This window comes from Staurois parvus, unplaced genomic scaffold (genome assembly GCF_062004578.1).
Source record: "Staurois parvus isolate SC_StPar_1 unplaced genomic scaffold, SC_StPar_1.0 ptg002438l, whole genome shotgun sequence".
Lineage (NCBI taxonomy): Eukaryota > Metazoa > Chordata > Amphibia > Anura > Ranidae > Staurois > Staurois parvus.
The window spans coordinates 1-25,228 of NW_028320234.1; the positions used below are offsets into that span (position 1 = coordinate 1).

The 25,228-nt window shown below is 49.6% G+C and overlaps 1 protein-coding gene across 1 annotated transcript in view; it reads left to right on the forward strand.

Moving 5' to 3' along the window:
• The first annotated feature begins 3,739 nt into the window (after positions 1-3,739).
• Positions 3,740-25,228, forward strand: part of LOC149430876 (anoctamin-5-like) — a 44,297-nt gene continuing 22,808 nt past the window's right edge. Inside the window, exons 1-9 of the mRNA XM_089665966.1 lie at positions 3,740-3,769; positions 6,692-6,760; positions 7,708-7,989; positions 10,435-10,548; positions 11,883-11,998; positions 15,004-15,138; positions 17,062-17,167; positions 17,253-17,313; positions 18,226-18,377. Of these exons, the coding sequence (XP_089522092.1) occupies positions 3,740-3,769; positions 6,692-6,760; positions 7,708-7,989; positions 10,435-10,548; positions 11,883-11,998; positions 15,004-15,138; positions 17,062-17,167; positions 17,253-17,313; positions 18,226-18,377 (1,065 nt within the window). The remainder of the gene's footprint in view (positions 3,770-6,691; positions 6,761-7,707; positions 7,990-10,434; positions 10,549-11,882; positions 11,999-15,003; positions 15,139-17,061; positions 17,168-17,252; positions 17,314-18,225; positions 18,378-25,228) is intronic.

Below are 25,228 nucleotides of genomic sequence, written 5' to 3' on the forward strand. Positions count from 1 at the left end.
CCATTTCGGTGCTGCCTGCCCAGCGCTTCACAGGGGATAACTGAAGCATTCAACTGTGATCGCTACATGTGTACTACCTTGTCCACCTGCCGATGCAGCTTACAGGAGGAGCTGTTGGGGTCATGGTAAAAATGTGGCTCAATCGTCTGGTTTTACCACCCCCACCAAAGTCACAAGTCTAATTGGACCCTAAGTGAATGGGCCACAATTACAACGGGCAGTAAGGAGGTGACGGGACGCCTCCCTACCGCCTATCAAAAAAAGAGTTAGGGGGCCCTATCAGGAGGGCTATAGGGGGCCCTATCAGGAGGGCTGTAGGGGGCCCTATCAGGAGGGCTGTAGGGGGCCCTATCAGGAGGGCTGTAGGGGGCCCTATCCGGAGGGCTGTAGGGGGCCCTCTCAGCAGGGCTGTAGGGGGCCCTCTCAGCAGGGCTGTAGGGGGCCCTCTCAGCAGGGCTGTAGGGGGCCCTCTCAGCAGGGCTGTAGGGGGCCCTCTCAGCAGGGCTGTAGGGGGCCCTCTCAGCAGGGCTGTAGGGGGCCTTATCCGGAGGGCTGTAGGGGACTTATCCGGGGGCTATAGGGGGCCCTATCAGCAGGGCTATAGGGGGCCCTATCAGGAGGGCTATAGGGGGCCCTATCAGGAGGGCTGTAGGGGGCCCTATCAGGAGGGCTGTAGGGGGCCCTATCAGGAGGGCTGTAGGGGGCCCTATCAGGAGGGCTGTAGGGGGCCCTATCAGGAGGGCTGTAGGGGGCCCTATCAGGAGGGCTGTAGGGGGCCCTATCAGGAGGGCTGTAGGGGGCCCATAATTTCTATTGCCAGCCCTGACATGCATTTTTAGAATGCAAAACCCAATCGCCGTCTGGAGTTCTGCATATTAATGCACACGTGGGAACAATATGAAGGGGCCCCAGGACTGGCTATAGAAGGGCAGCCAGATGAGTGGCCCTTACAGAGGTAAGTAGGGGAGGTTCCCCGGCAGGTAGGTTCCTCCCGCACTTTATCTGTGTTGCTCAATCCCCAGCCGCGTGCGTTCTCCCCGAGACTCCGGTCTGCCATCTCTCCCCCTGCAGATGGGTCCATACACGCACGCTATGAGCCGGAACGATCCGAACGCTCGGATATCAGGATGCCGGCCGGCCGGGGGACTAACTGTTGGCACGAATGTAGGTGGAAGGAGATGATTGGATCCGTCCTTCTCAGTTCCGGTTCCTCCAGATATTCTTGGGGAGCCCACGAGATGTAAGCTGGTTCTGCCTCTTAGAAAAGCAGCTTCTGACACCAATCTTTTTACCAATTTCTGATTCTCTCCCCCCAACACAACTGTCCCCAAGGGGGGGCCAGTCCTGTATCTCTGTCCCGTCAATGATGTGTCCCGGGCTGTGTCCTGGAATCACAGCATCTGATTTCAGTCGCTACACATGGACAGAAACACGAAAAGGCACTGCGAGTCCCCACTTATTTACAGGCGGGGCATGTGTGGGGGCAACCCCATAAAGTGGGCACGATGGGCGGTTCCTGCATGGAGGCGGGATCTGGACAGAACCAGCCTGTATAGTAGCCATGCTTTGGGCAAGCCCACCTAGAAAGTAACTTTTTTTTTTTTTTTAATGGTTGAACTGGATGGACTTTTGTCTTTTTTTCAGCCAGACTAACTATGTAACTATGAATAGTGCCCTAAGGGCTGGAAAAAAAGCAAGCAAATCTGGCCCCCGGGCCACAGTTTGGACACCAATGTCCGATAGGAAGGGTTCATTTTATGTCGGCTCAGAAAATAAATGTATTTCACTGGTGCCACCTGCTGGTCAGTACCGGTACTCCTGCAGTTGGCAATTCGCTTGGAAAGATCTATAGTGTGAATTTATAGTTTGCACACAACTCGGGTTGTTTACATGAAAGTCGCTTTTCATTGGACGGTATTTTACAGTCTTGCTGTGCTATATGATCCTCATTCTAGTCTGTGTGCGATTTTTAGATTCTTCTGTCCAGGGGCGGACTGACAACTCATGGGGCCCCCGGGCAATAGGGGATCATGGGGCCCCTGTGTCCATGCCCAAACTCCAAAAACCCTATGAAAAAGGTACCAGGGGCATCTCATGGGGCCCCCTACTGCGGCCCCCTGGCAATAGGGGATCATGGGGCCCCTGTGTCCTTGCCCAAACTCAAAAAAGCCTATGATAAAGGTACCAGGGGCATCTCATGGGGCCCCCTACTGGGGCCCCCTGGCAATAGGGGATCAAGAGATCCCTGTGTCCTTGCCCAAACTCAAAAAAGCCTATGATAAAGGTACCAGGGGCATCTCATGGGGCCCCCTACTGGGGCCCCCTGCAATAGGGGATCATGGGGCCCCTGTGTCCTTGCCCAAACTCAAAAAAGCCTATGATAAAGGTACCAGGGGCATCTCATGGGGCCCCCTGGCAATAGGGGATCATGGGGCCCCTGTGTCCTTGCTCAAACTCAAAAAAGCCTATGATAAAGGTACCAGGGGCATCTCATGGGGCCCCCTACTGGGGCCCCCTGGCAATAGGGGATCATGGGGCCCTGTGTCCTTGCCCAAACTCAAAAAAGCCTATGATAAAGGTACCAGGGGCATCTCATGGGGCCCCCTGGCAATAGGGGATCATGGGGCCCCTGTGTCCTTGCCCAAACTCAAAAAAGCCTATGATAAAGGTACCAGGGGCATCTCATGGGGCCCCCTGGCAATAGGGATCATGGGGCCCCTGTGTCCTTGCTCAAACTCAAAAAAAGCCTATGATAAAGGTACCAGGGGCATCTCATGGGGCCCCCTACTGGGGCCCCCTGGCAATAGGGGATCATGGGGCCCCTGTGTCCTTGCCCAAACTCAAAAAAGCCTATGATAAAGGTACCAGGGGCATCTCATGGGGCCCCCTACTGGGGCCCCCTGGCAATAGGGGATCATGGGGCCCCTGTGTCCTTGCCCAAACTCAAAAAAGCCTATGATAAAGGTACCAGGGGCATCTCATGGGGCCCCCTACCGACCCCGGGCCCTCGGGCAGTGCCCAAGTTTCCAAATGGTCAGTCCCCCTGCTTCTGTCGTATATCTAGATGTCAGCTGAGTGACTTTCCTTGTTTAACGGCCACTGAGATAATGGATTGAAAGGCCTATTTATCAAGCTGTCAATCTGACACATTCACCAAACATTCGCTGCATGTTTTTTAAATGCCGGTGACTGATTCACCACTGGTGAATGTCTGCTGAAAGTAGGGCTGACTACTATCGATTGCTTTCATCATCGACTAGTCGGACGATTTATTGTTTCAATTAATCGGATAAAAACTTCACAAAATGTTTGGTATAGAAGTAAAGTTTAAAAGAAGATCATTTATTTTTGAATATCTAATTGCAGTGATAAATATCAATAAACGGCTGTATGTTTGGGGAACAAAAGATCGACTCCACTGAGAACAACAGACAGAAGATAGATATATATACAGTTTGAGGTTGAAACTAATATACACTCACCGGCCACGTTATTAGGTCCACCTGATCAATGGCTGGGTAACACAAATTGCTAATCAGCCAATCACATGCAGAGGCATCCCGAGGGGTGCGCGCCGCACCGGGTGACACCTAACGCACGGGGTGTCGCCCCGTATAGGTCGCATGCCGACAATCCCCGCAGGATGGATGGGATCTGTGGATTGGGGAGCATAATGGATGGGAGTCCGAACCATTATGCTCAATCCGCAGATCAGAACCATCCTGCGGGGATCGTCGGCATGCGACCTATACGGGGCGACACCGAAAAGGTACGTTGAAAAGAAAGCCGACGATCCCCGCAGGATGGATGGGATCTATGGATTGGGGAGCATAATGAATCGGAGTCCGATCCATTATGCTCAATCCGCAGATCCGATCCATCCTGCGGGGATCGTCGGCTTTCTTTACAACTTACCTTTTCGTGGAGCGGGTCCGGTGTCACCCCGTATGGGTTGCATGCCGACAATCCCCGCAGGATGGATCAGATCTGCGGATTGAGCATAATGGATTGAAGTCCATCCGCTACGCTCCCCAATCTGCAGATCCGATCCATCCTGTGGGGATCGTCGGCATGCAACCCATACGGGGTGACACCGGACCCGCTCCACGAAAAGGTAAGTTGTAAAGAAAGCCGACAATCCCCGCAGGATGGATGGGATCTGTGGATTGGGAGCATAGCGGATCTGGAGTCCGATCCACTATGTTCAATCCACAGATCTGATCCATCCTGCGGGGATCGTCGGCATGCAACCTATACGGGGGTGACACCGGACCCGCTTCTCGAAACGGGAAGTTGTAAGAAAGCCGACGATCCCCGCAGGATGGATGGGATCTGTGGATTGGGGAGCATAGCGGATCTGAGTCCGATTCATTATGTTCAATCCACAGATCCGATCCATCCTGCGGGGATCGTCGGCATGCAACCTATACGGGGGTGACACCGGACCCGCTTCTCGAAACGGGAAGTTGTAAAGAAAGCCGACGATCCCCTCAGCATGGATCGGATCTGCGGATTGGGGAGCATAATGGATCGGACTCCAATCCATTATGCTCAATCCGCCGATCCGATCCATCCTGCGGGGATCGTCGGAGGGGGTGTCACCAAGTGTTACCGCACCGGGTGACACCAACCCTAGGGACGCGCCTGATCGCATGGCAGCAACTCAATGCGTTTAGGCAACTAGACGTGGTAAAGACGACTTGCTGAAGTTCAAACCGAGCATCAGAATGGGGAAGAAAGGGGATTTAAGTGACTGTGAACGTGGCGTGGTTGTTGGTGCCAGAAGGGCTGGTCTGAGTATTTTAAAAAACTGCTGATCTCCTGGGATGTTTACACACAACCATCTCTGGGGAAGTTGAGACTCATCAGACATGACAACGTTTTTCCAATCTTCTGTTGTCCAGTTTTGGTGATCCTGTGCAAATTGTAGCCTCCATTTCCTGTTCTTGGCTGACAGGAGTGGCACCCGGCGTGGTCTTCTGCATCCTTGATGAGGAGCTGCCGGTCCCTTCCCAGGCGTTTGCCCTTCCGGTCCATCCCTTCTTCCATCATCCACCCCACTGAGTTCACCTTGCCACCTCTTCCGTCTCGTAGGATCTCCACCATCCCTGACGAGACTTGCCGGCTCCCATCCAGGTGCTTCAGGTCTGTGGTCTGCCTCCTCTTCCTATTGGACCATTCCACCCAGTGACTCCTCCTCATTCATTTCTGTGCTCAGTCAGTTCCCTATTTCCTTCCATTGTGCCCCATGTCACCATCCCATATCATCTCTGCCTCCCCTGTCTCAGCAGACTCCAGCCCTCCTCTGGTAATCCTCCAGACCCTGCACTTCCTTCTTCCCAGCTCTGCCCCCGCATCCTCCCAGCAGAAGCACAGGGAAGGGGGGGCTCTGTGATGTAAGGGGGGGGGGTTGGGTGATCTGGACATCTAGTCTTACAGATACAACCGGCCCTTTGAGGGCCACCATGATACTGATGCAGCCTGCGATGGAACTGCGTTTGACATCCCTGATTTAAAGTATATCTAAAGCTATTTTTATATTCTATTTTTTTTACATTTTCATAGAGTAGGGAGGAATTTGTCCCAACTACACCAATGATGGGCCCAGTGACACCAATGATGGGGCACAAATTCTCCCAATTACACCAACGATGGGGCCCAGTGACACCAATGATGGGGTACAATTTCTCCCAATTACACCAATGATGGGCCCAGTGACACCAATGATGGGGCACAAATTCTCCCAATTACACCAACGATGGGGACTAGTGACACCAATGATGGGGCACAATTTCTCCCAATTACACCAACGGTGGGGCCCAGTAACCCCACTGATACCAACAACGGGCATAATCCCCCTGACACCAATGAAGAGGTACAATCTGACCCAATTACACCAACGATGGGGCCCAGTTACACCAATGAAGGGGCACAAATTCTCCCAATTATACCAACGATGGGCCCAGTGACACCAATGATGGGGCACAAATTCTCCCAATTACACCAACGATGGGGCCCAGTGACAACAATGATGGGGCACAAATTCTCCCAATTACACCAACGATGGGGCCCAGTGACACCAATGATGGGGCACAAATTCTCCCAATTACACCAACGATGGGCCCAGTGACACCAATGATGGGGCACAAATTCTCCCAATTACACCAACGATGGGGTCCAGTGACCCCACTGATACCAACAACAGGCATAATCCCCCCGACACCAATGAAGGGGTACAATTTGACCCAATTACACCAACGATGGGGCCCAGTGACCCTACTGATACCAACAATGGGCATTATCTCCCCAACACCAATGATGGGGTACAATTAGTCCCAATTACACCAACGATGGGGCCGAAAGTTTAGGACCGTTATCTCCAGAATTAGTGTCCCCCATTGGGAAATGTCCCCTCTCTTCCTGCTCTGGTGACAACTGAAGCATGTTGGTTTTCCCATCATTTTCTGTACTGACACAATGGTCACTACAAAAAACAGAAAGAGAATAAAAACCTGACAGGAGATCCATTCCCTCCCCACAACCCATCTAAAGATTCAAAGAATACAAGTTTTCGCTTTTAGATACATTGTAACGAGTTTTCACCTTGATTCCCTGTTGATGATTGATTTGGTTTCTGAAGCTTTATCAGTTAATTGATCGATGAATTTTAAGATTGATTTTCATCCTGCAGGAGAGACGGAGAGAATTTGAGATTAATTTGCAGAAAGCCGGCCTGGAGCTGGAGATCGAAGATAAAAAGGTGAGTTCGTCCAGAAAGTTCTGATATTGGCAGATAAATATATAGTGTCTGTGGGTGAATCATATCAGTCTCTGTACCAGAGGAGCTTACACTCTAATGTCCCCTCCCCCACAGTCCCATCAGTCTCTGTACCAGAGGAGCTTACACTCTGATGTCCCCTCCCCCACAGTCACATCAGTCTCTGTACCAGAGGAGCTTACACTCTAATGTCCCCTCCCCCACAGTCACATCAGTCTCTGTACCAGTGAAACTTACACTCTGATGTCCCCTCCCCCACAGTCCCATCAGTCTCTGTACCAGAGGAGCTTACACTCTGATGTCCCCTCCCCCACAGTCACATCAGTCTCTGTACCAGTGAAGCTTACACTCTGATGTCCCCTCCCCCACAGTCCCATCAGTCTCTGTACCAGTGGAACTTACACTCTAATGTCCCCTCCCCCACAGTCACGTCAGTCTCTGTACCAGAGGAGCTTACAGTCTAATGTCCCCTCCCCCACGGTCACATCCGTCTCTGCACCAGAGGAGCTTACGCTCTAATGTCCCCTCCCCCACAGTCACATCAGTCTCTGCACCAGAGGAGCTTACACTCTAATGTCCCCTCCCCCACAGTCAGATCAGTCTCTGTACCAGAGGAGCTTACACTCTAATGTCCCCTCCCCCACAGTCAGATCAGTCTCTGTACCAGAGGAGCTTACACTCTAATGTCCCCTCCCCCACAGTCAGATCAGTCTCTGTACCAGAGGAGCTTACACTCTGATGTCCCTCACAGGCCCATGTTATTATTATACATTTATGTAGCTCCGACATATAGCACGGTGCTGTACAGAGAACACTGAGCCGGTCACATCAGTCTCAAGAAGCTTGCACTCTAATGTCCCCTCCCCCACAGTCACATTTTAATTGATCTCAGTTTCCAGGCCTTATCTCTCTGATATTTTTTCCCGCAGGAATCTGAAAATGGTAAAATCTATTTTGTGAAGATCCACGCCCCCTGGGAGGTCCTCACCACCTACGCAGAAGTTCTGAATATTAAAGTTCCCATCAAGGAGAACGACATTCCCGAATCAACCGATCCGCTCAAAAAGATGATCAAGCTCTTCCGTCTGCCGGAGGACGTCATGAATCCGGATCCGGACTACTTCACCGCGCCCTTCAGCAAGCAGAGACAGGAGCTCTTCCTCATCCACGATCAGAACACCTTCTTCACCGCATCCACCCGCAACAGAATTGTGAGTGGGAGGGGCCAGGGGGGCTCATTCTTTGGCTGCAGGTGGAACTTGGTCCACGTCTGTTCTTTGGCTGCAGGTGGACCTTGATCCACGTCTGCTTAGGAATGATGCTTGGCAAGGCATGATGGGACTAGGGATGTGCCATTTTCCGCCACACACAAATATTTCCAAGTAGAATTCATTTAATTTCTAGTAGTTGAGGATCTTCAAATTAGTTGTGATCCTCCAATGAAAAGTCTCTTAGACCTTGCATGTCATCAAAATGCATCATCAACATGCTAATGGCATTTCGAAATAAAGTGTTAGGAGGAGTTATGCAAATATCAGAATGCCTTGATGGGTGGGTGTTAGTTGGGAGGAGTGGGCAGTCTTAGGTAGGGCGTATGTACATGAAGAACACCCACATGTGATGCTGAACCTCCATGGACAATGAATGTGCATGAAGAACGCCCACATGTGATGCTGAACCTCCATGGTGTCCTCCATGGACAATGAATGTGCATGAAGAACGCCCACATGTGATGCTGAACCTCCATGGTGTCCTCCATGGAAAATGAATGTGCATGAAGAACACCCACATGTGATGCAGAACCTCCATGGTGTCCTCCATGGACAATGAATGTGCAGGAATGTGCATGAAGAACGCCCACATGTGATGCTGAACCTCCATGGTGTCCTCCATGGACAATGAATGTGCATGAAGAACGCCCACATGTGATGCTGAACCTCCATGGTGTCCTCCATGGACAATGAATGTGCATGAAGAACGCCCACATGTGATGCTGAACCTCCATGGTGTCCTCCATGGACAATGAATGTGCAGAAATGTGCATGAAGAACACCCACATGTGATGCTGAACCTCCATGGTATCCTCCATGGACAATGAATGTGCAGGAATGTACATGAAGAACACCCACATGTGATGCTGAACCTCCATGGTGTCCTCCATGGACAATGAATGTGCATGAAGAACGCCCACATGTGATGCAGAACCTCCATGGTGTCCTCCATGGACAATGAATGTGCAGGAATGTGCATGAAGCACGCCCACATGTGATGCTGAACCTCCATGGTATTCTCGATGGACAATGATGTGCAGGAATGTGCATGAAGAACGCCCACATGTGATGCTGAACCTCCATGGTGTCCTCCATGGACAATGAATGTGCAGAAATGTGCATGAAGAATGCCCACATGTGATGCTGAACCTCCATGGTGTCCTCCATGGACAATGAATGTGCATGAAGAATGCCCACATGTGATGCTGAACCTCCATGGTGTCCTCCATGGACAATGAATGTGCATGAAGAACGCCCACATGTGATGCTGAACCTCCATGGTGTCCTCCATGGAAAATGAATGTGCATGAAGAACACCCACATGTGATGCAGAACCTCCATGGTGTCCTCCATGGACAATGAATGTGCAGGAATGTGCATGAAGAACGCCCACATGTGATGCTGAACCTCCATGGTGTCCTCCATGGACAATGAATGTGCATGAAGAACGCCCACATGTGATGCTGAACCTCCATGGTGTCCTCCATGGACAATGAATGTGCATGAAGAACGCCCACATGTGATGCTGAACCTCCATGGTGTCCTCCATGGACAATGAATGTGCAGAAATGTGCATGAAGAACACCCACATGTGATGCTGAACCTCCATGGTATCCTCCATGGACAATGAATGTGCAGGAATGTACATGAAGAACACCCACATGTGATGCTGAACCTCCATGGTGTCCTCCATGGACAATGAATGTGCATGAAGAACGCCCACATGTGATGCAGAACCTCCATGGTGTCCTCCATGGACAATGAATGTGCAGGAATGTGCATGAAGCACGCCCACATGTGATGCTGAACCTCCATGGTATTCTCGATGGACAATGATGTGCAGGAATGTGCATGAAGAACGCCCACATGTGATGCTGAACCTCCATGGTGTCCTCCATGGACAATGAATGTGCAGAAATGTGCATGAAGAATGCCCACATGTGATGCTGAACCTCCATGGTGTCCTCCATGGACAATGAATGTGCATGAAGAATGCCCACATGTGATGCTGAACCTCCATGGTGTCCTCCATGGACAATGAATGTGCATGAAGAATGCCCACATGTGATGCTGAACCTCCATGGTGTCCTCCATGGACAATGAATGTGCAGGAATGTGCATGAAGCACGCCAACATGTGATGCTGAACCTCTATGGTGTCCTCCACGGACAATGAATGTGCAGGAATGTGCATGAAGAACGCCCACATGTAATGCTGAACCTCCATGGTGTCCTCCATGGACAATGAATGGGCATGAAGCACGCCAACATGTGATGCTGAACCTCCATGGTGTCCTCCATGGACAATGAATGTGCAGGAACGGTCTTTTTTTTTCATTGGTTGTTGGGACGATTCTTTGTAACTGATGACGTCTTCCATTTCCAGGTGTATTATATTCTCTCCCGTTGCCACTATGGATTGGAAGAGGAAAAGAGGAGATTCGGGATTAAGAAACTGTTAAATAACGGCACCTACAATTCGGCCTTCCCGCTCCATGACGTACGTATCACTCTGCTGATAATGTCTCTTCTACCATTACTGATATTACTGAACGTCCTGAATTCTGATATCACTCCCAAAATGGCCTTGTACCAGAATGTTCCACATATTATTCCCATGTATCTCCCATGTGTTTAGTATTCAGCTGTGATTGGTTTGTACATCGACATGCAGGAGCTTCGCAAACCTTGGGTCTTGTTATCTGTGAAGGTTCTCGTTGATCTAGGCAGGGGCGGCTCCAAAACAAATTTTTTGGGTTGTGCTATGCAGGTGCTGAAAGTATAAGTGGGGGAGCTGATGTTGGTTTCCACGTGTGGGCGTGGCCAAATAGGTGGGCATGACCAAAGTGGGTGTGGCCAATGTGATTGGTTGAGAAGACTTGGCTTGCTCCAATTCATCCCAAAGGTGTTCAGTAGGAATGAGGGCAGGGCTCTGTGCAGGACACTTGACGTGACCAGTTTGCTGTGGAGTAACTCATGTCCAGGGGTGGACTGACAACTCATGGGGCCTCGGGCAATAGGGGATCATGGGGCCCCTGTGTCCTCGCCCAAACTCAAAAAAGCCTATGAAAAAGCTACCAGGGTCATCTCATGGGGCCCCCCACTGACCCCGGGGCCCTTGGGCAGTGCCCGAGTTTCCAAATGGTCAGTCCGCCCCTGCTCATGTCCTTATGGAGCAGACTTTGTACATGGGGGCTGGGAAAGAAAAGGGTCTTTCCTGAACTTGCCACAGGGTTGGAAAAGCACAGTAGTCTACAAGGTCTTTATATGATGTAGTATTGACAGTACCCTTCACTGGAAGCACCTAAACTTCATCTTTTGGAGGGGGGGGGGGTCCAGATACTTTGGCCATAAAGTGTCTGTAGACCATTTTAACCTTCTGAAAATGTAGCACTTTAAGTCCCTGCCCTGCTGACCCTTTACAGGAAGCCATCACCAAAAAATACAACTTGGATTTATAGTTCTGGCCTTTACTCATTTTTCGAGTTGACCTGTTTCTGGTCTCTCTGGGGTTTATTTACTAAAGCTGGAGAGTCCAAAATCAGACTCCCTTCTGCATAGAAACCAATCAGCTTCCAGGTTTCATTGCCAAAGCTTCATTGAACAAGCTGAGGTTAGAAGCCGATTGGTTTCTATGCAGAAGGGAGTCTGATTTTGGACTCTCCAGCTTTAGTAAATAAACCCCTCTGTGTCCAGAAATGTTACAATTTTATGCAGTTCTCTCTTTGAGTGCGGCTCTCTCCAACATTGTGATCGGATTTGGTATATGATCCATTCAGTATAAGTGTTTGGTGTTCCCCATTGTGGCTGATTGTGGTGAGTTTGTCCCGGCAGTGCCAGTACTGGAAGAAGTCTGAGGACACCAAGTGTATCAGTGAGAGGTACACCTTATACAAACACTGGGCCAGGTTCGGGAAGTTCTACAAGGAGCAGCCGCTCGACCTCATCAGGTGAGTGACAAGGTGGAAATGTCTGAAAAATAATCCGCTTTAGTTTAAATAAATAACTTGAAATACAGAGACTGGAATACATACAAAGTCACCAAAGATCACAAAAAAAATAAACATTAAAAATGAAAGCGAGCGACTCCAATAAATATATATTCCCCAATTATATACAAAGTAGCAGAAAATGACACCTGGACACTTGGAGTCCTATAATGGAGTCATCATCAAATTTGCATCTTGTGTTTTCTTTTGTTTGTTTTTTATAAACACTGAACTACAACACACATACATGTAGGCACTATAATATACATGCGTGTAGATACTTTACCACACATATGTACGGTATAGATACTACAACACACACCTACATCTAGGCCCTACAACACACATACTTCTGGGCACTATGACACACATACACTAAATTGCCAAAAGTATTAGGTTGCCGGCCTTTCCTTGCACTTGAACATTAATGGCCCCCCAGTCTTAGTCTGTAGGGTTCCATATTGAGTTGGCCCCGCCCTTTCCACACACATGACCTTTAATGGCCTCCCAGTCTTAGTCCGTAGGGTTCCATATTGTGTTGGCCCCGCCCTTTCCACACACATGACCTTTAATGGCCTCCCAGTCTTAGTCCGTAGGGTTCCATATTGAGTTGGCCCCGCCCTTTCCACACACATGACCTTTATTGGCCTCCCAGTCTTAGTCCATAGGGTTCCATATTGAGTTGGCCCCGCCCTTTCCACGCCCATGACCTTTAATGGCCTCCCAGTCTTAGTCCATAGGGTTCCATGTTGAGTTGGCCCGCCCTTTTCACGCACATGACCTTTAATGACCCCCCAGTCTTAGTCTGAAGGGTTCAATATTGGGTTGGCCCCGCCCTTTCCATGCACATGAACATTAATGGCCCCCCAGTCTTAGTCCGTAGGGTTCCATATTGAGTTGGCCCCGCCCTTTCCACACACATGACCTTTAATGGCCCCCCAGTCTTAGTCTGTAGGGTTCCATATTGAGTTGGCCCCGCCCTTTCCACACACACGACCTTTAATGGCCTCCCAGTCTTAGTCAGTAGGGTTCAATATTGAGTTGGCCCGCCCTTCCCACGCACATGACCTTTAATGACCCCCCAGTCTTAGTCCGTAGGGTTCAATATTGAGTTGGCCCCGCCCTTTTGCAGCTATAACAGCTTCAACTCTTCTGGGAAGGCCGTCCACAAGGTTTAGGAGGGTGTCTATGGGAAGGTTGGACCATTCTTCCAGAAGCACATTTGTCAGGTCAGGCACTGATGTCGGGGGAGGAGGCCTGGCTCACAGTCTCCGCTCTAATTCATCCCAAAGGTGTTCTATGGGGTTGAGGTCAGGACTCTGTGCAGGACAGTCAAGTTCCTCCACCCCAAACTGGCTCCTCCATGTCTTTATGGGCCTTGCTTTGTGCACTGGTGGGCAGTCATGTTGGAACAGGAAGGGGCCATCCCCAAACTCTTCCCACAAAGTTGGGAGCATGAAATTGTCCAAAATGTCACCTTAAGAGTTCCCTTCACTGGAACTAGGGGGCCAAGCCCAACCCCTGAAAAACAACCCCACGCCATCATCCCCCCTCCACCAAACTCTACACTTGGCACAATGCAGTCAGGCAAGTACCGTTCTCCTGGCAACCGCCAAACCCAGACACGTCCATCGAATTGCCATACAGAGAAGCATGACTGGTCACTCCAGAGAACACGCCTCCTCTGCTCTAGAGTCCAGTGGCGGCGTGCTTTACACCACTGCATCCGACGCTTTGCTTTGCACTTGGTGATGGAAGGCTTGGATGCAGCTGCTCGGCCATGGAAACCCATTCCATGAAGCTCTCTACGCACTGTTGTTGGGCTCATCTGAAGGCCACACCAAGTTTGGAGGTCTTTAGCTATTGACTCTGCAGACAGTTGGCGACTTCTGCGCACTGTGCGCTTCAGCATGCGCTGACCCCGCCCTGTCATGTGACGTGGCCTACCACTTGGTGGCTGAGTGGCTGTTGTTCCCAGTGGCTTCCACTTTGTTATAATCCCACTAACAGTTGAGCGTGGAATATTTAGTAGCCAGGAAATGTCACTGATGGACTTATTGCCCAGGTGGCCACCTATCCCGGGACCACGGTTGGAGTCGCTGAGCTCCTGAGAGCGACCCATTCTTTCACCAATGTTTGTAGAAGCCGTCTGCATGCCTAGGGGCTTGATTGTATCACCTGTGTCCATGGAGGGGATTGGAACACCAGAATCACATGATATGGAGGGGATTGGAACACCTGAATCACATGATTGGGAGGGGATTGGAACACCCGAATCACATGATTGGGAGGGGATTGGAACACCTGAATCACATGATATGGAGGGGATTGGAACACCTGAATCACATGATTGGGAGGGATGGCCCAATGTGTTGGGCAATATAGTGTATGTACAGGTAGTATAACACACGCATCCAGTATCTCCCAGAAGTGAGTCCCCCCCCCCCCCTCACATTTTTGTAAATATTTGATTCTCTCTTTTCATGTGACAACACTGAGGAAATGACACTTTGCTACAATGTGACGTAGTCAGTGTACAGCATGTATAACATGGAAATTTCCTGTCCCCTCAAAATAACTCACCGCCATTAATGTCTAAACCGCTGGCTACAAAAGTGAGCCCACCCCTAAGTGACAAGGTCCAAATTGGGCCCAAAGGGTCAATATTTTGTGTGGCCGCCATTATTTTCCAGCACTGCCTTAACTCTTTTGGGCTTGGAGGTCACCAGAGCTTCACAGGTTGCCACTGGAGTCCTCTTCCACTCCTCCATGACGTCATTACGCAGCTGGTGGATGTTAGAGACCTTGCGCTCCTCCACCTTCCGTTTGAGGATGTCCCACAGATGCTCAGTAGGGTTTAGGTCTGGAGACATCTGTGAGATGCTGTATATATAGGACATGGTGTAATATAGTTCCTCTTCTAGCAGTCTTGATTTCTATGGCTGAGTGTTTCTTTCTCTCTGCAGGAAATATTACGGAGAGAAGATCGGTATCTACTTTGCTTGGCTGGGTTTCTATACGGAAATGCTGTTTTTCGCTGCTGTTGTCGGATTTTTTTGCTTCATGTACGGCTGGATAACAATGGATGACAGCATCAGTAGGTGAGATCATTCATCATCAGAAAACAATCGCGGATCATGATATCTGTACAACCTCCAATGGATGAAAACCCCAAAATCTAAATGTGAGAGTTAAAAATACATTTCTTTTCTTAATTTAAAAAAAAAAAGTTTGAATTGGCTTCAGTAACAAAATGGGAATTGGCCAGTTTTGGGTAAAATAGAACCAGTTCTGAAGAAATGTCTGAGTTCAATAATATTTACGTTTTAACCCCTTCCAGTCCGGACACTTTCCCCCCCTTCCAGTCCGGACACTTTCACCCCCCCTTCCAGTCCGGACACTTTCCCCCTCTTCCAGTCCGGACGCTTTCCCCCCTTCCAGTCTGGATGCTTTCCCCCCCTTCCAGTCCGGACACTTTCACCCCCCCTTCCAGTCCGGACACTTTCCCCCCCTTCCAGTCCGGACACTTTCCCCCCCTTCCAGTCCGGACACTTTCCCCCCCTTCCAGTCCGGACACTTTCACCCCCTTCCAGTCCGGACACTTTCCCCCCCCTTCCAGTCCGGACACTTTCCCCCCCCTTCCAGTCCGGACACTTTCCCCCCCCTTCCAGTCTGGACACTTTCCCCCCCCTTCCAGTCCGGACACTTTCCCCCCCCTTCCAGTCCGGACACTTTCCCCCCCCTTCCAGTCCGGACACTTTCCCCCCCCTTCCAGTCCGGACACTTTCCCCCCCCCTCCAGTCCGGACACTTCCCCCCCCCCCCCCCTCCAGTCCGGACACTTCCCCCCCCCCCCCCTCCAGTCCGGACGCTTTCCCCCCCTTCCAGTCCGGACGCTTTCACCCCCTTCCAGTCCGGACACTTTCCCCCCCCTTCCAGTCCGGACACTTTCCCCCCCCTTCCAGTCCGGACACTTTCCCCCCCCCTCCAGTCCGGACACTTCCCCCCCCCCCCCCCTCCAGTCCGGACACTTCCCCCCCCCCCCTCCAGTCCGGACGCTTTCCCCCCCTTCCAGTCCGGACGCTTTCACCCCCTTCCAGTCCGGACACTTTCACCCCCTTCCAGTCCGGACACTTTCCCCCCCTTCCAGTCCGGACACTTTCCCCCCCCCTTCCAGTCCGGACACTTTTCCCCCCCCCTTCCAGTCCGGACACTTTCACCCCCCTTCCTGTCCAGGACAATTTTCAGCTTTCAGCGCTATCACACTTTGAATGACAATTGCGCGGTCATGCAACACTGTACCCATTTAATTTTTTAGCATTTTTTTTGAGACAGATAACGCTCTATTTTGGTGGTATTTATTCACCGCTTTTTTTTTTAATTTTTTTGCTATATAAATGGAAAAGTCCAAAAAGTTGGAAAAAAGTGTTTTTCTTATAAAATCTTGCAAATAAAATAATCTTTCTCCATAAATCTTGGCCAAAATGTATTCGGTTATCTTTTTATCAAAAAAAAAAAAGTAATAACCCAAATCAGTTTATAACCAAAAATTTATAATTTTTCAAATTTTTGTTTTTACAATTTTATTTTATTTTTTTATATTATTATTTTTTTGTTTAACATACTGTCACCCTAGCAGTACAGTATACCTATAAAGGCTGTAAATGCAATCATTTCTCCTCTCTGGCTGCATTCCTGCAGCCATTGAGAAATACTGTGTGAGCTGTGATTGGTCACAGCTTGTCACATGGTACAAGGCTGCTGTGAATAGCCCTGTACCATGTGATCTCTGTGATCATTCGCAGCTTTCACTAGTAGTAAGCAATGATGTCAGAAGTGACACTGGATACATGCTTGTTCCAAATCAATGGCTCAGACTACTGAAGCCAGTAATGGGCAGCTGGACCATTATGTCAATATTGTGCAGAATAATATGAGGTGGTAAAGAAAGCTCCGATGTCTCCTAAAGCACCGATGGACTGATGGCCGTCTACCATTCACTGCTGATTTGTCTTCTATCTGCAGTAAAGAAATTTGTGATAAAACCATTGGTGGTCAGATCATCATGTGCCCCCTGTGTGACCAACGCTGCGAATTCTGGAGATTAAACTCCACCTGTGAACCCTCCCAGGTAATCAGCGCTCCACCATCCTCCACCAATCAGATTCTACCCAAAGCCCGTGCTCCGCTCTAATCAATGTCTTTCTTCCACTCAGTACTCCCACCTGTTTGATAACGTGGCCACCCTGTTCTTTGCAATATTCATGGGGATATGGGGTAAGTGATGAAGTAGGGTGACCTTCACTGTACACACCTGGGGGTCCCAGAACAATGACACACTGACACTTGGGGGTCCAAGAACAATGACACTTGGGGGTCCATAACAATGATACACTGACACTTGGGGATCCAGAACAATGACACACTGACACTTGGGGGTCCCAGAACAATGACACACTGACACTTGGAGGTCCAGAACAATGGCACACTGACACTTGGGGATCCAGAACAACGACACACTGACACTTGGGGGTCCATAACAATGATACACTGACACTTGGGGGTCCAGAACAATGACCCACTGACACTTGGGGGTCCAGAACAATGACCCACTGACACTTTGGGGTCCAGAACAATGACCCACTGACACTTTGGGGTCCAGAACAATGACCCACTGACACTTGGGGGTCCCAGAACAAGGACCCACTGACACTTGGGGGTCCAGAGCAATGACACACTGACACTTGGGGATCCAGAACAACGACACTTGGGGGTCCAAAACACTGACACTTGGGGGTCCATAACAGCAACACACTGACACTTGGGGGTCCAGAACAACGACACACTGACACTTGGGGGTCCAAAACACTGACACTTGGGGGTCCATAACAACAACACACTGACACTTGGGGGTCATTAACAACAACACACTGACACTTGGGGGTCCAGAACAACAACACACTGACACTTGGGGGTCCAGAACAATGACACACTGACACTTGGGGGGTCCAGAACAATGACACACTGACACTTGGGGGTCCCAGAACAATGACACACTGACACTTGGGGGTCCCAGAACAATGACACACTGACACTTGGGGGGGGTCCCAGAACAATGACACACTGACACTTGTGGTCCTGTGGATCAGTGATTGGTTGATGTGTGTATGGGCTTCTGTGACTTTGCAGTGACTTTATTCCTGGAGTTCTGGAAGCGGAGGCAGGCCCGGCTGGAGTATGAATGGGATTTGGTTGACTTTGAGGAGGAACAGCAGCTACTTCAGCTGCGGCCGGAATATGAAGCCAAATGTACCCAGAAGAAGAAAAACCCGGTCACTCAGGTAATATCTGTGTGTGTGCCGGGGCCGTCATATGTAACTATGTATCTACCTGTAGTAACGTGTACCTGTAACATGTGCAAACCAGAGAAGCGGCAGGAGACGGGTGAGCAATTGTCTATGATGTCACCAAATTCTAGTGATCCCATTGGCTGCATTCTTATCATATGAAAAGCCATGGGAAGTGGAGGCTTCTTTGTATTCAGTTGAAAACTGGATGTGCAGACCAGACCCTGAGTATCAATCTTGCTCAGGTGTACCGGCCCCTCCCCTTCAGTCTTGCACAGGTGTACCGGCCCCTCCCCTTCAGTCTTGCTCAGGTGTACTGGCCCCTCCCCTTCAGTCTTGCACAGGTGTACCGGCCCCTCCCCTTCAGTCTTGCACAGGTGTACCGGCTCCTCCCCTTCAGTCTTGCACAGGTGTACCGGCCCCTCCCCTTCAGTCTTGCACAGGTGTACCGGCCCCTCCCCTTCAGTCTTGCACAGGTGTACCGGCTCCTCCCCTTCAGTCTTGCACAGGTGTACCGGCTCCTCCCCTTCAGTCTTGCACAGGTGTACTGGCTCCTCCCCTTCAGTCTTGCACAGGTGTACTGGCTCCTCCCCTTCAGTCTTGCACAGGTGTACCGCACACTGGGAGTGTCTCACAATGTGCAGGAAGTCAGACAGAGCCTGCCTCATATTTTGGCTGTAGGGTGTCCAGAATCATCTAGCCCTTTTCCTCCCCAGCCTGACTGTCCCTGGCCCCGCCCCTTTCAGAGCTGGGACAAAGGGGAGGGGCAGAAGGGGCTCGTGCCCGAGACTCAATGCTATGGACTGGGTGTCTCTGGCCCCGCCCCTTTCATTCTTTGGATGTCGGTTCTTTCAGTCATAGGGGCCCACCCTCACATGTGGGCGTTACCCAGGGCGGTCTGCACATAGATATCAATAGAACAGGAGATTTCATTCCAGAATTCCGTTGATTGGATGAGATTGGGGGGGGAGGGGCATGGGGCACTGACATCATGCTCTGTGTGTTGTCCAATCAGAATCTCCCGTCCTCTGTGATACATGTTACAATCACATATTACAATGCTTTGTTTGCATGATACTTTGTTTTTCTTAGCGTCTCCACCCCCCGGATTGCGGCATTGGACCAGAGTTGGCTCCGCCCTCGAAGTGAACGTTTCCATATACTTCACATAACGTTTGATTTATTCTCATTTTCAGGATTCTTCGATGATTCTGTGTTTGCAGATCCCGGAACTCGTCTTCCCATTGATATGAATCAGTCTGCCCATCGCCGATATCTCAGTCATGTAGTACAATGCCAGAGCCAATCAGATTGATCGGACAGATCACCTGCTGTTAGGTGTAAAATACTTTACCCCCCTGCCCCCCCCCCCACGTTTTCTGAAGCTCTGGGGGTCAGGTCCCTGCTCCGGAATATTCCCGGGGTATGCGGGGGAGGGGAAATCTCGGGAGGAGACACTCCTGTCCATTACATGAGCGTCTTTCAGTGAGATTCCCCCGGATCTCGGGGTGTCATGTCATCCCCACCTACAAGGGTGGATGGGGGAGGGGCCGGGCGGTGGGATCGGATCTGGCAAGAATTCCGGGTATGGATGAGTCACACAGTTACATTGTTTCAGCTTCCACCAACTATGTATATACCGTACCTGCGGGATCACTGTGGTAGACACCGCTACTACACCACTACTACACTGCTACTACACTGCTACTACATTACTACTACACTGCTACTACACTGCTACTACACTACTACTACACTGCTACTACACTACTACTACATTACTACTACACTGCTACTACACCGCTACTACAACACTACTACACTGCTACTACACTGCTACTACACCGCTACTACACTACTACTACACTGCTACTACACTACTACTACATTACTACTACACTGCTACTACACCGCTACTACACTACTACTACACTGCTACTACACTACTACTACATTACTACTACACTGCTACTACACTGCTACTACACCGCTACTACAACACTACTACACTACTACTACACTGCTACTACATTACTACTACACCGCTACTACAACACTACTACACTGCTGCTACACTGCTGCTACACTGCTACTACACTGCTACTACACTGCTACTACACTGCTACTACACTGCTACTACACTGCTACTACACTGCTACTACACCGCTACTACACTGCCACTACACTGCTACTACACCACTACTACACTGCTACTACACCGCTACTACACCACGGCTACACCGCTACTACAACACTACTACACCGCTACTACACCGCTACTACACCGCTACTACTCCACTGCTACGCCGCTACTACACCACTACTACACTGCTACTACACTGCTACTACACCGCTACTACACCACGGCTACACCGCTACTACAACACTACTACACCGCTACTACACCGCTACTACACCGCTACTACTCCACTGCTACGCCGCTACTACACCACTACTACACTGCTACTACACTGCTACTACACCGCTACTACACCGCTACTACACCACAGCTACGCCGCTACTACACCGCTACTACACCACTACTACACCGCTACTACACCACAGCTACGCCGCTACTACACTGCTACTACACCACTACTACACTGCTACTACGCCTCTACTACACCACTTCGACACCACTACTGCTGCTACACTGCTACTACACTACGGCTACACTGCTATTACACTGCTACTACACCGCTTATACACCACTACTGCCCCGCTACTACACCACTACTACACCACTACTACACCACTTGGACACCGCTACTACACCGCGGCTACACCACTTCGACAACACTACTACACCACTACTACAGAAGGAGTGGTCTAGTAGCAGTATAGTAGTGGTGTAGTAGCAGTGATGTAGTGATCTAGTAGGGGTGTAGTAGAAGTGAAGTAGGGGTCTAGTAGCAGAGAAGTAGTGGTGTAGTAGCAGTGAAGTAGTATTCTAGTAGGGGGTGTAGTAGAAGTGAAGGAGCGGTCTAGTAGCGGTATAGTATCAGTGAAGTAGTGGTGTAGTAGCGGTAATGTTCTAGAAACAATGAAGTAGTGGTCTGGTAGGGGTGTAGTAGGGAGTGTAGTAGCAGTGAAGGAGTGGTCTGGTAGGGGTGTAGTAGGGGGTTTAGTAGCAGTGGAATGGTCTAGTAGCGGTTTAGTAGCAGTGAAGTAGTAGTGATGTAGTAGCAGTAAACTAGTGTTCCAGAAGCAGTGTAGTAGCAGTGAAAGTGATCTAGTAGGGGTGTAGTAGCAGTGGAATGGTCTAATAGCAGTGTAGTAGGGGTGAGGTAGTGGTGTAGTAGAAGGTATAGTAGCAGTGAAAGTGATCTAGTAGGGGTGTAGTAGCAGTGGAGTGGTCTAATAGCAGTGTAGTAGGGGAAGGGTAGTGGTGTAGTAGAGGTGAGGTAGTGGTGTAGTAGCAGTGAAGGAGTGATCTAGTAGGGGTGTAGTAGCAGTGGAGTGGTCTAGCAGAGGTGTAGTAGAGGTGAGGTAGTGATGTAGTAGCAGTGAAGGAGTGATCTAGCAGGGGTGTAGTAGCAGTATAGTAGTGGTGTAGTAGTAGTGGTGTAGTAGCAGTATAGTAGTGGTGTAGTAGTAGTGGTGTAGTAGCAGTATAGTAGTGGTGTAGTAGTAGTGATGTAGTAGCAGTATAGTAGTGGTGTAGTAGCAGTATAGTAGTGGTGTAGTAGCAGTATAGTAGTGGTGTAGTAGTAGTGGTGTAGTAGCAGTATAGTAGTGGTGTAGTAGTAGTGGTGTAGTAGTAGTGGTGTAGTAGTAGTGGTGTAGTAGTAGTGGTGTAGTAGTAGTGGTGTAGTAGCAGTATAGTAGTGGTGTAGTAGCAGTATAGTAGTGGTGTAGTAGTAGTGGTGTAGTAGTAGTGGTGTAGTAGTAGTGGTGTAGTAGCAGTATAGTAGTGGTGTAGTAACAGTGGTGTAGTAGTAGTGGTGTAGTAGTAGTGGTGTAGTAGTAGTGGTGTAGTAGCAGTATAGTAGTGGTGTAGTAGTAGTGGTGTAGTAGCAGTATAGTAGTGGTGTAGTAGTAGTGGTGTAGTAGTAGTGGTGTAGTAGCAGTATAGTAGTGGTGTAGTAGTAGCGGTGTAGTAGTAGTGGTGTAGTAGTAGTGGTGTAGTAGCAGTATAGTAGTGGTGTAGTAGTAGTGGTGTAGTAGTAGTGGTGTAGTAGCAGTGGTGTAGTAGCAGTATAGTAGTGGTGTAGTAGTAGTGGTGTAGTAGCAGTATAGTAGTGGTGTAGTAGCAATATAGTAGTGGTGTAGTAGTAGTGGTGTAGTAGTAGTGGTGTAGTAGCAGTATAGTAGTGGTGTAGTAGTAGTGGTGTAGTAGTAGTATAGTAGTGGTGTAGTAGTAGTGGTGTAGTAGTAGTATAGTAGTGGTGTAGTAGCAGTGGTGTAGTAGTAGTATAGTAGTGGTGTAGTAGCAGTGGTGTAGTAGTAGTATAGTAGTGGTGTAGTAGCAGTATAGTAGTGGTAGTAGTAGTGGTGTAGTAGCAGTATAGTAGTGGTAGTAGTAGTGGTGTAGTAGCAGTATAGTAGTGGTAGTAGTAGTGGTGTAGTAGCAGTATAGTAGTGGTGTAGTAGTAGTAGTGGTGTAGTAGTAGTGGTGTAGTAGCAGTATAGTAGTGGTGTAGTAGTAGTGGTGTAGTAGCAGTATAGTAGTGGTGTAGTAGTAGTGGTGTAGTAGTAGTGGTGTAGTAGCAGTGGTGTAGTAGCAGTATAGTAGTGGTGTAGTAGTAGTGGTGTAGTAGCAGTATAGTAGTGGTGTAGTGGTGTAGTAGTAGTGGTGTAGTAGCAGTATAGTAGTGGTGTAGTAGTAGTGGTGTAGTAGTAGTATAGTAGTGGTGTAGTAGTATAGTAGTGGTGTAGTAGCAGTGGTGTAGTAGTAGTATAGTAGTGGTGTAGTAGCAGTGGTGTAGTAGTAGTATAGTAGTGGTGTAGTAGCAGTGGTGTAGTAGTAGTATAGTAGTGGTGTAGTAGCAGTATAGTAGTGGTAGTAGTAGTGGTGTAGTAGCAGTATAGTAGTGGTAGTAGTAGTGGTGTAGTAGCAGTATAGTAGTGGTAGTAGTAGTGGTAGTAGTAGTGGCTACTACAGTTAATATCAGCTTCTAGATTCCTCCCACAGGCCTGCGTTATACATAGTTGGTCCAATGTACCTCGGTCTACAATATCCATCCCCGGAATGATTCCTCTGGACGCACACAGAACCCGGCAGGGAGACTCCTTGTCATTGGCTGCAGCTGGTGGAGTTTGGAAATGCCATGTGATGGTCTCTCTGCCAGAGGGGCCGGGAGGAGGGAGGGGCCCAGCGGGTGATTGAATCTTCTAGCCCAGAACTGAGATCGAAGTTTCGGCGGACTGATGTTTGTATTTTTTTCTGTTGACCTGAACCGGCACAAGCCGGAAAAAATGTTTGTACAGCATTGACCGCGTCAGGTAGTAGCACCTCTGATCTCGGCACAGTGGGGGCGGCCATATTGTATTTATGATTTACCCAATCCTGGTGGTTCTTCCGGGGCAGCGAACGGCGAAACACAACACACAGATTGGCTTTAAATAGAGATGTAAAGCGATATCTGCAGATTTTAAATCGGCTTCAACTTCCAACATTCTGACTGCCTATTGTCCCCGTCTGTGCCAGGAGGCGGCCATTTTGCTGAAGCCCAGAGCCCCTGAGCAGCAGTAAATCTTTAGGCTGTCCGCAGATTGGCCCCTACAAATTTGGGCACAGTGCCAAAAAATAGAGAGCAACTGAGCATGTGCAGAGCAGGGTGAGACAGTCTGTTGCTGGACTTTAAACTGTATAGGGACTTATTTTTAATGTTTTACATACAGTCGCTGTACCTGCAAAAGGGGCCGGCCTGAGTCCTCTAACAGGACTTCGTTGTCTGACTAAAGCTCCACTTTAAAGGAGAATTCCAGATATGGATATTATCACATAGTTACATTGTTCCAGTTTACTACAGTGATCTCTACATAATTATACTGGCCTAGACACTGCTACTACACCGCTACTACACCACTGCTACACTGCTACTTCACCACTGCTACACCGCTACTTCACCACTGCTACACCGCTGCTTCACCACTGCTACACCGCTGCTTCACCACTGCTACACCGCTGCTTCACCACTGCAACACCGCTACTTCACCACTGCTACACCGCTGCTTCACCACTGCAACACCGCTACTTCACCACTGCTACACCGCTGCTTCACCACTGCAACACCGCTACTTCACCACTGCTACACCGCTACTTCATCACTGCAACACCGCTGCTTCACCACTGCTACACCGCTGCTTCACCACTGCTACACCGCTGCTTCACCACTGCAACACCGCTACTTCACCACTGCTACACCGCTGCTTCACCACTGCAACACCGCTACTTCACCACTGCTACTGCTACTTCACTTTTACTACACCACTGCTACACCGCTATGTCACCGCTACTACACAGCTACATCACCACCGCTACGTCACCACTACTTCGCTACTACACCACCACTACTACACTGCTACTACACCACTGCTACACCGCTATTACACTTTTACTACACCACTGCTACACCGCTACATCACCGCTACTACACAGCTACATCACCACTGCTACACCGCTACATCACCGCTACTACACAGCTACATCACCACTGCTACACCGCTACATCACCGCTACTACACAGCTACATCACCACTGCTACACCGCTACTTCAGCACTGCTACACCGCTACTTCACTGCTACACCGCTACTACACTGCTACACTACCACTACACCACCAATACTACACCACTACATTACTGCTACAGTGCCTCTACTACAGCACTGCTACACCGCT